The 15868-nt window shown below is 49.9% G+C and overlaps 1 protein-coding gene across 4 annotated transcripts in view; it reads right to left on the bottom strand.

Annotated features, from left to right (window-relative positions):
* CRACR2A (calcium release activated channel regulator 2A) overlaps positions 1-15868 on the bottom strand; it is a 123819-nt gene that overhangs the window by 14069 nt on the left and 93882 nt on the right. For 3 of the 4 annotated variants that reach the window (XM_058559033.1, XM_058559032.1, XM_058559034.1), the window contains 6 exons: positions 13172-13217; positions 11047-11153; positions 7555-7888; positions 3812-3944; positions 322-403; positions 99-213 (listed from right to left, as the gene is read on the bottom strand). In XM_058559033.1, the coding sequence (XP_058415016.1) occupies positions 99-213; positions 322-403; positions 3812-3944; positions 7555-7888; positions 11047-11153; positions 13172-13217 (817 nt within the window). Of the gene's footprint in view, positions 1-98; positions 214-321; positions 404-3811; positions 3945-7554; positions 7889-9653; positions 10127-11046; positions 11154-13171; positions 13218-15868 lie in introns of those variants that run through there. The other variant, XM_058559036.1, reaches the window with a different exon arrangement.

Here is a 15868-nt window from a genome sequence, read left to right as displayed (position 1 = left end):
TGAACCAGGTGTGGGAAGTGCAGAGGGCCGGGTGGGAGGTGGGTAGAGAAGAAAGGAGGTGGGAGTCCCGAGTGCTCCTCGGAAGGGCCCCCGCTCACCTCCACGCTGCTCAGCCACTGCCGGACAGACAGGAAGGACTGCCTGGCTGTGAGGTCGTACATGACGATGACACCGTCCGCCTTTCTGAAGAACTGCTGGGTGATGGAACGATACCTGCCACCGAAGGGCGCAGGTCAGGGGGCACGGCCTCTCCCCCGCAGCCCAGACCTCCCACCCCGCAGGGGAGTGAGGGAGGCAGGTTAAGTCGGGACGGCTCCTCACCTCTCCTGCCCGGCCGTGTCCCACAGCTGCAGGGCCACTTGCGAGTCGTCCACACGCACTGTCTTCACATGGTAATCAATGCCTGCAAGGTGGAGCGGCCTGTCACTTCCAAATTAGAAAACCATGCCCCCAGTGTGTCTGGAATCACACCAGGCTGAGGGTGGCAACCCTGCCTGTGCAGGTCCCACGAAGCAAGGTGGGGAAATGGACAGAGCACTGGACAGGGAGGTACGGGACCTGAGTTCTGGTCCTGTCTCTGCCACTTACTAGCTGTGGGACCTTGATCAAATCACTTAACCTCTCTGACCTGTAGGCTCTGCACTGTGATGTAATCCATCCCTTCTCAGGGATAACATAATAAGGTTCAAATGAGCTCACGTATGTAAAAGCAGTATACCAACGCAAAGACAATCGTTATTATTCATGGATTTACTCCCTCATTGCAAAGATGGAGGAGGAGGAAAGACTGTCCTCAAATTTCTTTCTCCCTCCCTCTCTCTCTGTCTCTCCCTCTCTTTCTTTTTTTCTCCCTAAAATCCTCTTCAAAGTTCCCCTAATAACATTCAAATATCCCAGGGGGCTGGATCATACTTTCAGACTTCCATCCCCAGTGCAAACGTCTGTGCAGGAGCAGGAGAAGGGGTTGGCAGGTGGAGGGGGGCCAGAAGAGAGGAAAGAGGTGGGGCTAGTCAAGGACCACATTCCCCCTGGAGTTCAGAGCTCCTAATCCCAGCCTCTGGGCCATTCGCCATCTTCTCTCTGAGGCTGGACCCCCCTGGAGTCGTGGAGCACAGAGAGAGGGAACAAGGACAGGGAAGTGCCTTCTGCACCCCACAGCAGCCCTCAGAGATGAGCACCTACATGCAGGTTCTTTGCTAACAGACATTCTTCCCTCCTACATCATGTAAGAATGTTCGCAAATGCTTAAGGAGGTTCAAAAAGTCTTTCCACCTTAAGGTATTAGATCTTGGAACCAGAGGGTGTCCCCTGCCACCTTCAGAAAGGCCCAACCTCTGAGGTCCTTACCCTGCAGGGCTAGATAAAGACAGAAGAGACAAAACAGACAACAAAGAGGGAGTAAATGAAAAGGGTCATCCCAACCATTGTCTCCAGGCAAAGGCTAGTTAGGGGCCTGGGAGTGGAAGCCGGGCAGGAGGGTCAGCCATTCCTAGGACGTCAGGACCTATGGGGACTCTGGAGGCCAGAGGGAGCGGAGTGCATTTGCCTGGGTAGAGAAAAAGAGTGATTTGTCCCTCTGGTAGAATGCCTGATATTTCTAGTTTGCCTATTGCCACCTCTCCATCCTCACAGTGCACGACTCGATGGCTCTTCTGTCTCTTTAAGGGGAGCATCTTTCAAGTGGCTGGCGTGACATCTGCTTACTGACACATGTAGCAGGGCAAGGCGCGGTGCGCGGCTGGGAGACTAATTGGAGCTGCTGCTCCAGCGTGCTTTGCGCAGTGTGATGAAGCATTCCCAATTTGGAACCTTTGATATTTTTGCCCTTCCTAAATTGTAGGTGTTTCCATAATTGGCCTCCTGGGAAGTGCAAATTAGTCTGATTTTCTCTTTTTCAGAGCCTTCCATCCTGGGGCACAAGGTGGAAACGTAAATGGACCCCGATTCCCTGATTTCATCTACAGGAGAGGCACACTATGTGCCCTCTGCTTGCAGGAATGCCTTTGAGGGCCCAAGGTCTTGGCCTCCATCCCCTGCCTCCCACAAGCCTGTCCTGGAGCCATGACTCGGGAGGGCCTGCCCTGCTGCGTGTTGCTTCCCGCGTCACCACACTAGGCCCCCTTGGCTCCCTCGCAGCCTCTCCTCTCAAGGCCACATGAGGCCAGACTCTCCTGGGCTTGGTTCACAGGCTCTGCCCTTCTTCCTATCAGGGTCCTGATTCTTCATCAGGGATGCCCTCAGTCTTTGGGTGGAATGGGGCAGAGGGAGGGGACACGAGGGTATCCAGATGTGATAACAGCATAGGAAAGGCCCGGCAGTGAGAGTGGGACATCTGAAGTGCGTGGGAAGAGACCCATCTGTGGGAGAGAAGTTGGACAGAAGGGCCGGTTCAGGGTCAGAGGAAGGAAACGGAGCATCCCCAGGCAGGGCTCTGGGGCACGGGAAGTTCGTCTTGTAGACCCAGCTTGTGAGACAGCCAAAGCTCAAAGATGGTCTGGACAGAGAACCAGGCTTGGAAGCAGTCTTGGGTGACTTGGTTCAAATCCCTCATTTTTCAGATGAGGAAAAACTGAAGCCCAAAGAGGGAACATGTCCTCCGGAGGTCACATGGTGGGTCAGCGGCAGAGTTGAGATGGAGATCCAGGACTTCTGATGCCCCACTGACCTCAGCAGCCTCCTCTGCCTGCACCGACCTCTTTCCACCTCCAGTGGCAGGAAAGTGTCCTCACCACTTACAGGGTGGCTGAGCACACATAACTCAATGTTGTTAGGGGTACTGTGGACTGGAACAGAAGCGGTGTGTGTGTGGGAGGGGTGGGGGCCAGTATCATCACCAACCAGCTGATGGGAATGTGGACAAGCCTCTTAACCTCTCTGGGCCTCAGTTTCCTTATCTGCCTATTGGTCTGATAACAATATTTGCCGCCCAGGGTTGTGTGAAGATAAAATGAAATAATGAATATAGAAGCCTATGGTAAATATTCAGATCATATCAATATATTTTCAAATATAGTTGACTCATTATCACAATTAAATGGTACAAAGCAGGCACTCAATGGATTTCTCTGTTTGCTTGAGTGATTCAACTTGGTTGAAGCTAAAAGGTCAATATGCCCTTGAGTCTTGCCACATATTCCAATGCAATGAGCAACTTTGGGTGGAGGGAGTGAAGGCCTCTATCTAAATAAAATATCACCCAAGAGTGGGAACACATTAAGCCATGATCATCCATTAATAGCTGAACCTAATGAGCTTCCACAATGAACTCCAGCTGTCATCCAGCAGGCCCGGGAGGTAGGATGGGTAGAATTTGATGGGAAAAAGGAGCCATCCGGAGCACTGTCCTCCATCCCACCCGTCTATACACACACGGGACGGGGAGGGGTGGGGCAAGGAAGCAGCGGGCCCATGGGGAGGCGGGGGTTGTGGTAGCTGGTGTGGGCCTCAGGAGGAGCATGAAGATTCAGGGCCCTGCTGAAAGTGGGGAAGGAGGGATCAAAGAGAGACGGGCTCAGAGAGGGCACAAGGGGCCCGAAGTCCATCTCTGCCAACTTCAGTTCCACTCAGGCTGGACGCAGGAAGCGTTCATGGTCCCGAGTGTTCAATGGAATGAGCTTAGCAGCTAGCACTGTGCAGGAGGTGGACCCCACCTTGCCCCTCTGCCTCACTGTGGAAGAAGCAGATATTGGCCCCCTAAAGCCAAGCCCCACAGCCCTTCCCACTGGGCTCCAAGTCCCTCCCTGGGCCCCCTTCTCACAACCTCTCCTTCCCAGAGGTGGGCCCAGGACCCAGCTTAGGGGCGAGAACTCACCCACGGTGGCTGCCATGCCAGGGGAGAACCGGTCCTCACAGAACCTCCTCAGGAAGGATGTCTTCCCGACAGCGGAGTCGCCCACAAACACAATCTTGAAGAGCCGGTCTGGGGTGGAGGGAGAGCCTTCCTCCTGTGGATGACAGACAATCCGGCGAACTCTGGGACAGTCGCTAGCCCCTGTTCCTGCCACAGCCTGCCCTTCACCCATCCCTACATGCCAGGGGAGGGTGGGGACCTGGCCTCTAGACCAGCACCAGGGAGGCTGCTCCAGCCTCAGATGCAGGTAGCTTTGGGCTCAGGGCACAGAGGCTCCTCCCAGCATCAGCAGGAGGGAAGAGAGACATTCATTCTGCTAACACTTGCTGCCTGCCCACTGTGCCAGGTCTGAAGACACAGGGACGGGAGGCAGGCTTGGTGTACAGTGGAGTGAAGGGGGCGGGCATGTAAGCAAACAAGCACAGCCCAGTGTTCCACATGCTCTGGGGGCAGGGAGGAGGAGTTAAGGGTCCAGAGGAGGGGACTTTGGGCTGGGGCTTATTGAGGAGGCAGAGATTCGCTATGGAGGGGAAGGACAAGGCGGGTGTTTGCAGAGAGAAGGGGAGAGAGGGAAAAGAAGACTAATCTGTATCACTGGGGCGGGGGCATCCCAGGCTGAGGTAGGGAGCCTTTATTTCTGCCCCATCATTGAAGGCCTGACTGAATGGAGGGAGGACACTCTCGCCTCCATGTACATTGCCCTCTGTCTCACCTCATCAGCTTCCGTCTAGGATCCCCATCTGCCCTGGGGAACTAAGCTCAGGCAGTCTCCACTTGGTAGGCTGGGAAATCGACAGTGCCAGGCCACTGGGCAGAGCCCTTCAGAGTCAATCGGTCACTGCACTCCTTCTCCCCACCTGCTGCGGGAGGGACTGGGAGCGGCCTGCCCAACAGTCTGGGATGCTCAAGCCCAGCAGGGAATGGATGTGCTCTAGGACACTGAGTGAATGACCGGCAGAGTGAGGGGCCACCTCCCAGCACAGGCTCCTTTCTGCCGAATGGTTCTTCTTTCCAGAGAGCTGCTTGCTTGCTGGCCCAAATCCTGCCTTCAGGCCCAGCTCAGCACTGCCTGGCCAATGAGGAGGCTCTTTTGAATCTATTCAGAAGTGCATTTGGGGGAATTAGCTCCTCTCATTGAGCAAATACTATAATGGAGTGGCAGCAGATATTAGCAGTACTTGAGTTTCAGAGAAAAGCCATTAACAGCCTTTTGGGGAGAAATCAATTCCATGCAGTACTTAGGAGAGAATTCAAGGTCAATTACAGGAATTTAAACTAAACTTAAAAAAAAAGAAACCTACCCTCAAAAACTACGTCCCCTGCCCCGTTTCCTTTCCTTGCCATGCACCAGGGCATCGACGCTCCGTCGGGCTCTGCTCAGCCTCTGCACCTCCACTTGTCATTTGTTTGAGACTGAAGCTCAGTGCAGCAATTGTGTACCCCGGGCACAGGGACAGGTGGGGAACAGACGCCCAGGGTGGGAGGGGATGGTCCTGGCTGCAGAGGTCGAGCCTGACTCTTAGCCCTGTGCTTCCCGCACCCCTGGCTCTGCCCCAGGAGAGCACTTTTTTTTGCAGGCAAAGGAAGATCAACACATTGATGGCTCAGCTCTGGGAAGGACCCACCTCACAGGTGCAGTGAACTCCTACTCACGTTCATGCACTTAGCCTGTGTCCCCCCCGGGGGACAATTCACAGTGAGACCACCAGATTGGGGGGGGGGGGCTGGAGAAAGACCTGTTTTCATCCTCCTTCCCACTACTCAAAAAGAAAAAGCTTTAAAAAAATAAAAGTAATACATGCTAATTTTTAAAATTAGGAAACATAGGAAAGTAGAGAGGAAAACAATAATTATTCATAATGTACCCTCCCAGCCGGAAGTGGTCACTATTCATATTTTGATGCATTTCTTCCAGGCTTTTTCTACATAGATGAATGAATATATGTTTTATTGAGAGAGATTTGAGATAATATATATAATTTTACCCTACTTTCTCATATATTATTAAATTATAAATATTTTTGAGTCACTAAAGTTTTTTGAAAATGTGATTTTAACAGTGGTATAATATTTTATTGAGTTAATATACTCTAATTTATGTCTCTATTGTTGGACATTTTTTCAACTGTTTGCTATTACGCATAATCCATTCTTGAGTTAAACCTCTGTCTGACTTCGGTTATTTCCTTAGGAAGGACTGCTAGAAGTAGAAGCGCAGGTCAAAGGAGGTGGTATTTTTAATTTCTTGATTCCTATCATCAAACTACTTTCTAGAAAGGTGGTACCAATTGATATCTCAGCAGCCTTGCACAGGAGGGGCTGCCTCACACACCCTTCAAAGAGCAGACCCTCTGCTGATGCTGTTATGTGACTTCTAGTAGATCCTATCTCCTCTCTGCAGCAGTCTCTCTGTCCCCAGCTAAGTGGCAGCATAACCTGGTGAAGCGAGCACGGATGTGAGTGCATAGCAAGAAGGCTGGGCTCACGTCACTGCGGGGCTGGGCCAGGCCTCGTCCTCTGGGCCTCTACTTCCCCATCTGCCAAAGGGGAGAATAAATTTCTGACATGCCTCGTCAGACAACTGTGAGGATCAAATGTCACAGCAGACACGGATGCTCAGCCTCTTTTCTTTACCCCTGTCTCCTACTGACCTCTTGATACTTCTTTCACATTTAGGGGGACATCTTGGCGTATTTAAAACTGCCAGCAAGTGCAGGTCTGTGCGCTGAAGGAGACGTGGAAGGGCATGTAGGGGGGAGGGGTTCCCACCCACCACATTTGTGTCACCCAGTACTCTGCTCTCCCCCTGGCCTAGGACCCTTCAGAGGAGTGATATGTAGGCACGAATCTTAATCCAGGCGCAGGAATGATAACCAATGCCAAGACCGTGTGCAGCAGCTGGAGAAGGCTTCTGGCACACATGCTACTACAGCCATTTGGAAGTGCTCAGGGTGGCGAGGGCTTGACTCTAAAGGGCTCCCACAGTGGGCAGGGAGGAGCCTCTTCACGTTGCCGTGGACGATGCTAACGTTGTTTTAGAAAGTCAAGTGAAGGGTGGACGGCTTGAGGAGCCTATTCGAAGGCCTGGGTCACAAACAAGGTGAGGAGCAGCAACATCATGCACCAGAGGGAGATGGCTCATATGGCCTCCTTCCCCCTAGAGAATTCAGCAGGCAGACCTGGTAGGGAGTGCACGGGGGGCATGGCGGTGGAGGATCCCACTGAAGGGAGGGGCAGGCAGGGCATTTGGGAATGAAAAGGGTGGTTAGCTGATTAAGAACTGAGAGGAAGATGATGGTACACAAACTTTCCAAAGCAGGGACTGGCCCTGTTGAGAACAGTTACAAAATGTAAGAGAAGATATGCAATTTTAAAAGTACGTGACATTTTATGCTAAGAGCTGAGCAGAAGGTCTATCTTATGTAGGTACTCAATAAATGCTTTTGAATCTGAATCAGAAAAGAGAGCACAGGGCAGGGAGTGGGGCAAACAACATAAGTTATAAGGAGAATTTACCAGGACCCCTGATTCTCCCCCACAACAGCCAGCTAAGCAGGAGAAGGTGGTATTTGACGGACACGAATACGGTGGATCACAAGGCCAGCTGTGCCTGACTTCTCAAGCTGCCTTTGGGGCTCCTGGGCTCAAATGGAAGAGCCAGGCACAGGAGCCATGTCCATGAGCCGAGGTGGGATATGCCCTACCTTCGACAGGGCTTCTTTCCCAACAGGCTGTCCTCGGGGAGAAGCGGGCGTGAGTTTCACAGGTTGGGCTCGCTGGATTGGTCCTTCCATCCCCTGGTCGGAGACCTCCCCCTCTTCTTGGCATTTGCTTAGCGGCTGCTCAAAGCCGCCATCCAGGAGCTGGGGCAGGGGGTCTTCTTCAATGGAGATGATTCTGCGGAGGGCCCGGGAGAGCGGACCCCCAGACCCTGGCTCCCTGGTTCCTGGCTCCTCTTCTGTCAGGGGATATCCACTCAGGCCCAGGGAGCTTCTCCTCCTTGGAATGCCAAACACTTCTTCTTCCTCTTCTGACTGGCTATTTTGGGGTGAGGAAGAAAGAAGAGTGGGGAGAATATTGTAAAATGTATCAGTATGGAAGCTGGAGGGACGTCTGACAGCTTTTGTGACAAACAGATAACTGAAGAGCAGCACGCCTTGGGGGCAGAGAGTTCCAGGAAAGGGAAAAAACAGACCCAGCATTCTTTAGCTCATTCACTCAACATACTTATAAAAGTGCCTGATGATGAAGGTGATGATGATGATGAAGGTGATGACGAAGGTGATGGTAATGAAGGTGATGATGAAGGTGATATGAAGGTGATGATGAAGGTGATGATGATGGTGATGATGGAGGTGATGATGGAGGTGATGGTGATGAAGGTGATGATGTTGATTAGTACCAGGTATTAGGCTAATGACACAGTCATAAACAGACGGACACAGCCCCTGTTTTCATGGAATGCTTGGCTTAGAGGGGGCTAAAGCAATAATGACACAACTAAATGCACTTTTACAAGCTGTGAGAAGTGCTATGAAGGAGAAGTAAAGGGCGTGAGAAAGGAGCCTAACAGATCTGGAAATAAAACACCCTGGATTAACAATCAGGTGGCCTTGGTTCTGGTCCCAATGCCAGTCCCTACTGTGTGTCCTGAGGTAGCAGCCTTCAACTCTCCAAGCCTCAGTTTCCTCACCATAAAATGTGGCCCGCCTGCCCTGGCTACCTCACAAATAAGACAATGCATAAAAACAGACATGGTGGCACAGCAGCCCGTGGCAATGTGAGCGAGGGGTCCCGCTGCTCTGGGGGAAGCTCCCCCACTATGCAGATGTCTACTGGCTCAGAGGCAGCTGCCCACTGGAGAATGGGCTTTGGGTCAGAAGGAAGCCAGGCAGGGCACCTCTACCTGTCTCTCCTTCCTTTCTCTTTCTCTTTTGGCGTCCCTAGAAGTCACAGTCTGGCTTCAGAGGCCTAAGTGCATATTTGCTTCCAGAAGTATCTGAGCATCAAGAACGAGGAAAAGCATAGGAGGTGGAGGGAATTGCGCAACCAGATGCAGGGCTGATGCACAGGCCGTATTTCAGAGGATTTGAGAGCAAAGGGCTCACAGATCCTTCCTGCACAGGAGTTTGTCTCAGGTCTTTGTGAACAATTAAAGTTGAGAAGTGTTTTAAAGGGGATGGAAGTTTGACAGGGAGGATCCTGAGTCCAAAACTGAAACACATACACACACCCGTTGCACACACACACGCCTGCGCATACACACATACAGGCTCAAAGATTAGAAAAGAAAATGCAATGGGGATGAAGTGGTGATGAGACAGGGCTGAAGGAGAAAGAAGGTTGGCGAAGGACACAGAATATGCAGAACAGACAAGCTCCCTTCATTCTGCCCCTGGCTTATCATATTGATTACTCCTAAGGACCAATAACAGGAAGGACAAAGAAAAAAATGCGTGTATCACCCTTCAGAAGTTAAGTGCAATTCTGAAAGATATATTAAGATCTAGTGCTTGCTCACAAAATGGTGACTTAGTTTGGGTCCCCTGATATAAAATAACAGATTTGTAGCACTTCAAGGACCTTTCCACTCATTTATAAAATCATGTTTTTAATAGAAGATAACTGTCTTGTTTCCAACAAATTTGTTCTATATTCTAGCAAGCCTACCAATTGCTCACCCACTTTAGAACACAATTAGTATTCCCCTCCACTTTCACTCTGCTTACACACACAGGAGTGCATATGTGTGGGCACACGCGAGCAAGTGTGTGCGCACACACACACATACACACAGCATGTTTTTTCAAAGGCCTTGCAACCAGAAAAGAAATGGCCACTAACACGGCCCTAAAATGAAACATTTCTTGGAAAAACCTTTTTATCTGGGAAATTCTCAAGCACTACTGACATTCTGTAATATCTTCAGCTTAGCATGACTAAGTTCAAGTTTTTGGTTTTGCCACCAAACGCCATGCAATGGAGAGCAGTCCCCTCTGCCAAAGTCAGTACTGGAATTCAGGGTTCACATTTGCTGCTTCCTCGATTATTGTCTGTCTCCTCCACTCAGCCATAAGCTCCATGAAAGCAGAGGTGTTTGCTCATCGCTGTATACTCAGCACATAGCCCATATGTTGTACATAGCAGGCACTCAAAAATGGATATTAATGGCAGGACTCATGTCTAATTTATCTTTGGAGTCTTCACAGAACTCAGAAGAATGTCTGGCACAGAGCAGGTAATCAGTAAATGCTTGTTGAATGAATATCTTCAGTTCTGAGGAACCAAGTGGCCAACAATTATTGCAAAAAATTGGCTCCCAAATTGTATCTTACTGTTCAGCTATTCAGAAAAGGAATTCATGATGATCAGGTCCAAAGACTTGACTGATCAGCTGATTGACAACCGCAGGGTCACCTCCCCTTTGCATATCTGTTTATGTCATGCTTGCCATCCTCAGGATCTCCTACATGAGCAAATTCACACACTTCCTCCCTGGGTTTGATACTTAGGGATCTGGCTGCCTCTCCCTCTCTGCGACCACCTATGTGGATGGAGCACATGCCAAAAAGAAGAGAGTGCAGGGGACTGGCTTCTCACTCTCAGTGAGCAATGAGTGAGCCACTCCTCTGTGGACTCAGACTCAATCACGCAACAAAACATGTTATCTTTGAGTAAATTAAATACCAATCATTGGAAGGACTCTGTCAAGCACAGGCCCTGTTCTTGTCTGTAAAGGAGTTCTACTATTGGAGATTCTATACCGCACTTTAATTACCCTGCAGAGCCCAAACAGTCATGTCCCTGAAAAACCAAGTGCCTCATTCTGCTCCACAGATGGCAGAGCATCGTCCAGCCACACCCTCCATCTTTCTCCTGTGACCCCTCTCGTCCTCTCTCTCTCTCCTCTGCTGATATACAGCACCTCTTCAGTCCCTCTCTGCAGGCACACACTAGGTGGGGCAGCCCCAGAAGACAATGTCTTGTCCTAGAGGCTTGCTCTGCACAGTCCTCCTCCCACTTGGATGTCAGAACAGGAAGGGACATGTCCTCCAAGATTCAAGGGGAGTGAGTACAGCTGACTCCAGGGCCACTTCTCGAGGGCCAGTCTGCACTCAGCATGGGCTCAGAGCCTGCTCCCAATGAGTACAAGATGAATGAACAGATAATGAATGAACAAATAGAGGAACACTTACCTTGTAAGGATCCCTCTGCCGTCCATGTATTTGCCTATCACAGAGCCAGATCTCTGTTTCCAGCTTGCTTTGGGGGCAGCTGTGTTTGCCTTGGCTGCCTTATCTTTCTGCAGAAATACAAAATGCCCTCAGATCCATGCCTGCTGATTTGTCCCAATGTTTGAGCAAAAAGGGCTCAACTTTCCCACCTTATAGGTCAGGCTCTAAACAAAACTCTGAAGAAAGCAAGCAATGTTCTGGTCTCCCTGTTAGCATTCTCCACTCTTTCCTTTTGCCATCATCTCTCACCAGAATCCGTCCATCTCCTGTCTAATAATCTAATCAAATGAGCCAATACACGGTTTAGAGCCTGGGGTCCTTCACAGGAGTTATCTTTCACAGGAGTACTGATAATTGCAAGAGGACAAACAAGAAGAGATAAATGTGGAATGCATAGGAAAGATATTTATGGGAAGAAAAGACCCTGTGCATCTTTAAATCACACTCTTCTGTGTGGCCTCAATTCTTCTTTATTTCCGAAGTCCCAGATATGAGAAAGGGACCAGCCCAAAGGATCAATTAGCCCAGTGCCCGGTGCACAGCTACTAAGCTAGCATAAGGTAGTTCAGATCTTTTGTGGAAGTAGGCTGGGTGTAGATAAAATGCTCATACATCTGTAACAGAGAACCTGGGTGGAGTGGGGGCTTCCAACCCTCTTTGCCAATGCTCCCTAACAGATGTCTTCCAGGAGATGAGAGGCAGTTAGCTCGTAGGAAGAATTTCTTATTAACCAGCCACCCTCATGATTCCCAGTGATCCTTAATGAGAGAGGGAGGGGTTGCCATACTCCCAGGGCCCCTGAAGTCATGGCTATAATGATTCCAAATTAATCTTTAATTATTATTCAGCATGAACACGATTTTATCCTTCTTTCTTCTATTCCCCACTAGGGTTCTTAATTCCACTCCCTTTTCAAAGCAAAATGAGTTTGGCAGGTGAAGGGAAGCGAGGTCAAGGGATTAGGGTGACATTTGGTCAGAGGTTTTAAAATAAATTCTGTGTTACTTCAAAAACAATTATAACTATTATCATCATCAAGCAAACACGTGTAGGCTTAAGCTCTGCTCCAGTGCTGCACATGGGTGGGCAGCAGGGATGTTCGCTGCCAGTCAGCGATAGAAAAGAAATGGTTGTGTGACAGTCCTTCAGGGATTTGCAGGTATAAACCAGGTCAGACCTAATTCACAGCAAACTAGCTGCCTTACACTGACCACATTTAGGACACTGTTCAGCTAAGGGTCCAGGGCAAGACCTCCTCTTTCCAAGGGTTCTTCTAAAAAATCCCTACAATATGGAAAAACGGATAGGGATTCTCTTATCTCATGTGATAGTCAGGGTCATGGTCTAAGGAGGCTGATGACTTGCCTAAGGACACACACGTAATTCATGGTGTGATAATCCTGATAATTAGAAAGTTGCGTTAGTCAATTCTGCCTCCCTCTTTCTTCCCTTCAGAGCATCCAACAGCTCCTGTCTAAAGGGGAATGTGGTATCCTAGATTTTGTTTAATACAGCCCAAAGTGAAGATCTTTAAATAAACATAGAATCTTCGTGCTATTTGGGAAAATATATAAGTATGGTGCTCAGGTATGGAGGAACAGGGGCGCCCATAGGGTAAAAAAAATTGTACATAAAATCAACTACGTAAATTGTGAAATATACATGTTTAATTTGTTCTATGACAGTGTAAAAATGTAGACTTTCATCAAGAGATCAAAATTTTAATGAAGAAAAAAACTGAGCATTTTGGTTTAAAAGTGATCATGACATTTCAACTGCGCCATCTCATGGATAGAACTATCATTTCTGCATCCAAGAAATGTGTGACCCTCCCAAATATTTTAGTCTCGTTATGCCAAGAGGAAAATGTGTTATTTCATGGAAATTTAACACATTGTTACCCAGTAGGCCACCCTGTATCTTTATGACTTTCAATAAATCTTATGCCATCGTCCTGCCCACATAAAAAGGAGCGACCAGATCTCAAGGCTCAGGACATTCTATACCAGTCCCAGCATGGGTTCTGGCTGCCACTGGACTCCAGTCCTTGTCTTGCCCCCCAGGGAAGGGAGCACCGGCCAATTACCTGAAAACATATGTCCTGTTCATCTCGAAGGTGCTTGTTCCTTTCCCTGTGGGTAGAAAAGGGGGATCTATTCAAACACGGAGTTTGCAGTCGACAGATCCAATAGCAGCCGGTTTGCCAGTCAGATGGTGCAGAGGAAGGCTTGGTGTGGAAGGCCCAGGGAGCTTGTGGAACCTCTTTCCTTAGGGACTGTGGCTAACGGCAGAGGGTAGTTTGTGTGTGAATCAGCTCAGAGGTAGGAGGATAGACAGAAGGGCCTGTGATACCCTTAAGGATCACACACTGGTCTATCCTATCACTAGGGGGAGCCTCCCCCAGAGGGTGAGTGACCAGGATTTCCTGCTCCGCCTGTGAACTTGCTTTTGGGCCTTCTGACCCATTCATTCATTCATGCCCGCATGCATTCACTCGACAAATGCCTCCTGGGACCCACTGCAAGCCAGGCACTGTCCTAGCTATCAAGGGCACACCGATGAACAAAAGAGAATGTTCCTGCTCTCAGGGCATTTGTATTTAGTGCAGGGATAATTGCTATTGAGAAAAATAAAGTGAGCAAGTGGAATAAAGAGTGCCAGAGGGTGGAGCTTATTTCAATAGGGCCGTCAGGGAGGCCTCACTGAGTAGGCGGCATCTGAGCAGAGGCTTGAAGGAGAAGAGAGGAGCTCTGCAGAGATCTGGGTGAAGAGCATTGCAGGCAGAGGGAACAGCAAGGGCAAAGCCTGGGGTTGGGACACTTGGTGTGCGTGAGGAACAGAAAGAAGGGCAGCAGAGGGAAAGTAGTTCAGAAATGAGGTCAGAGAAAAGACAGAGGGAGGAGTGGGGACCTGCCATTCATGGCCTGGGGCCACTGCAAGAACTTTGATTTTTACTCCAAATGAGATATGCAGCCATTAGGAGTGGGGGGGATGGCAGAAGAGTGTCCTGGCCTGACTCAAGTTTTAAAAGGAGCCCTACAGAAGCTGTGCTAGGAATAGATTGCGGGTACACGGAGAGGCCCTGAGAATTCGCCAATGTTTTAAGCAACATGGAGGCCATTGGTTCCACTCTTAGTGGAATCGTGGTAGAAAAAGCCTGCCTGGAGGGTCGAGAACGTCATGACAGGAAATGGAGACAGTGAAAGTGAATGTAAACAATTCTTTTCAAATTTTGTAGAAAGCGATTAAAGAAATGGAAAGTAGCTGGATGGGCGGGTGCGGACAAGAGATATTAGATAAGAAATATTATCGTATATTCGTCAGTCTCTCCAAGAGAGAAAAAAACCGATGATGGAGTAGGGAGAGAAGGAACGCTGGAATGGTCCTTGCGGAAGATGGGATCAAATTCTAGAGCCTTTGCCAGGCCCGTGGGGAGTTCATCCACCATCAGAGAAGCAGAGATATGGACAAGGACGGCAGAGGAGGATGCCCTCATGTGACGGTTCTGGCGTCTCCATGAAATAGGAGCCTAAGTGTGAGGTGGGGAAGGAGATGTTAGAGGTTAAAGGAAAGAGCAGAGTGGGAAGTGAGTGGACTTGGGGATGGAGCGTGACCACAGAATGCACTTGAGGTTAATGGCTGGGAATCTCACCTACTAAAGCAAGAGGCTGAGAGGGTGGGCCAGGTGACCTCTGTCCAGTTTTGTGATTCTCTGCCTCTTCTGGCCAGAGGCCTCTCTGAGCATCAGGACTTTTGAAGGGGAAGGGAGGGCAGGCAGCATTCCACCTCATCATTGTAAGACATCATTGCCACTGCCCAGCACCCACTGATGGCAGGCCCTCCACTACATGTGCTGCGCTGTAGGCAGAGGTTCGAGGTGGGCTGGAGTACCGACCTCAGTTCCCCAGGCTTAGAGAAAACACTAGGAATGTGCCGGGGTTGTTTTGTACCAGCTCTATGCATCCAGTGAGCAGGCAGGCACACAGCCAGGGCCTTCCGAACAAGCTGGAAGGGACAAAGAGGGTATTTCATAAACCCTGAGAATGGCGGAGTGAGCTTCTCAGGTCAGAAGGAGCCTGGCTCTGTGCGGCAGCGATGTCAGCAGCCCTGCACGTGTTGGGGGCTGGGGAGCCCTAGGTGCCACAGCGTTGTCAGGGAGTGTGCTGCGTGTGTCCTCCTGTGGGCAGCCATCTCCAGGCAGAAGCTTCAGTACTGAAAGCAATGCTATTCTCTTTAAACATGTCGGCCTTCCTTCTCCTCACTGCCCCGCTGTGACGCCACTCACATATGTCATCTAATTCCCACAAGAAGCCTGTGAGGGAGGCATGAGAAAATGAAGACTCCAGCTGGTTAAGGCAACTGCCCAGGGTCAGATAAGGCGATGAGGGGCAGTGCTGGGTCTTGAACCAGATGCATCTCCAAAACACTTGTTCCTGAGCCAGCCCTGATGGCCTAGCGGTTAAAGTTTGGCGCTCTCATCCCTCGCGTGGCATAGGTTGGCTTCCCGGTTGCGGAACCACACCACTTATCTGTCAGTTGCCATGCTGTGGTGGTGGTTCACATAGAAGAACTAAAAGGACTTACAACTAGGATATACAACCACGCACTGGGGCTTTGGGGAGGGAAAAAAAACTCTTGTTCCCAACTATGTGCCTGGAAATTGCCCCCATCTGCCTTAGGAGGGAGTCCCCTCCTTGCCTGTCACATCCCAGCCCTCGTCCTGACTCCACCACCATCCTCCCCCGCCCCCAGTTTTCTCTCTCCTTGATTCCGGTTCCCCGCT

Source organism: Diceros bicornis, chromosome 17 (assembly GCF_020826845.1).
Source record: "Diceros bicornis minor isolate mBicDic1 chromosome 17, mDicBic1.mat.cur, whole genome shotgun sequence".
NCBI lineage: Eukaryota > Metazoa > Chordata > Mammalia > Perissodactyla > Rhinocerotidae > Diceros > Diceros bicornis.
The sequence above is the reverse complement of the archived record's forward strand: the minus strand, read 5'-3'. Positions and strand labels throughout refer to the sequence as shown.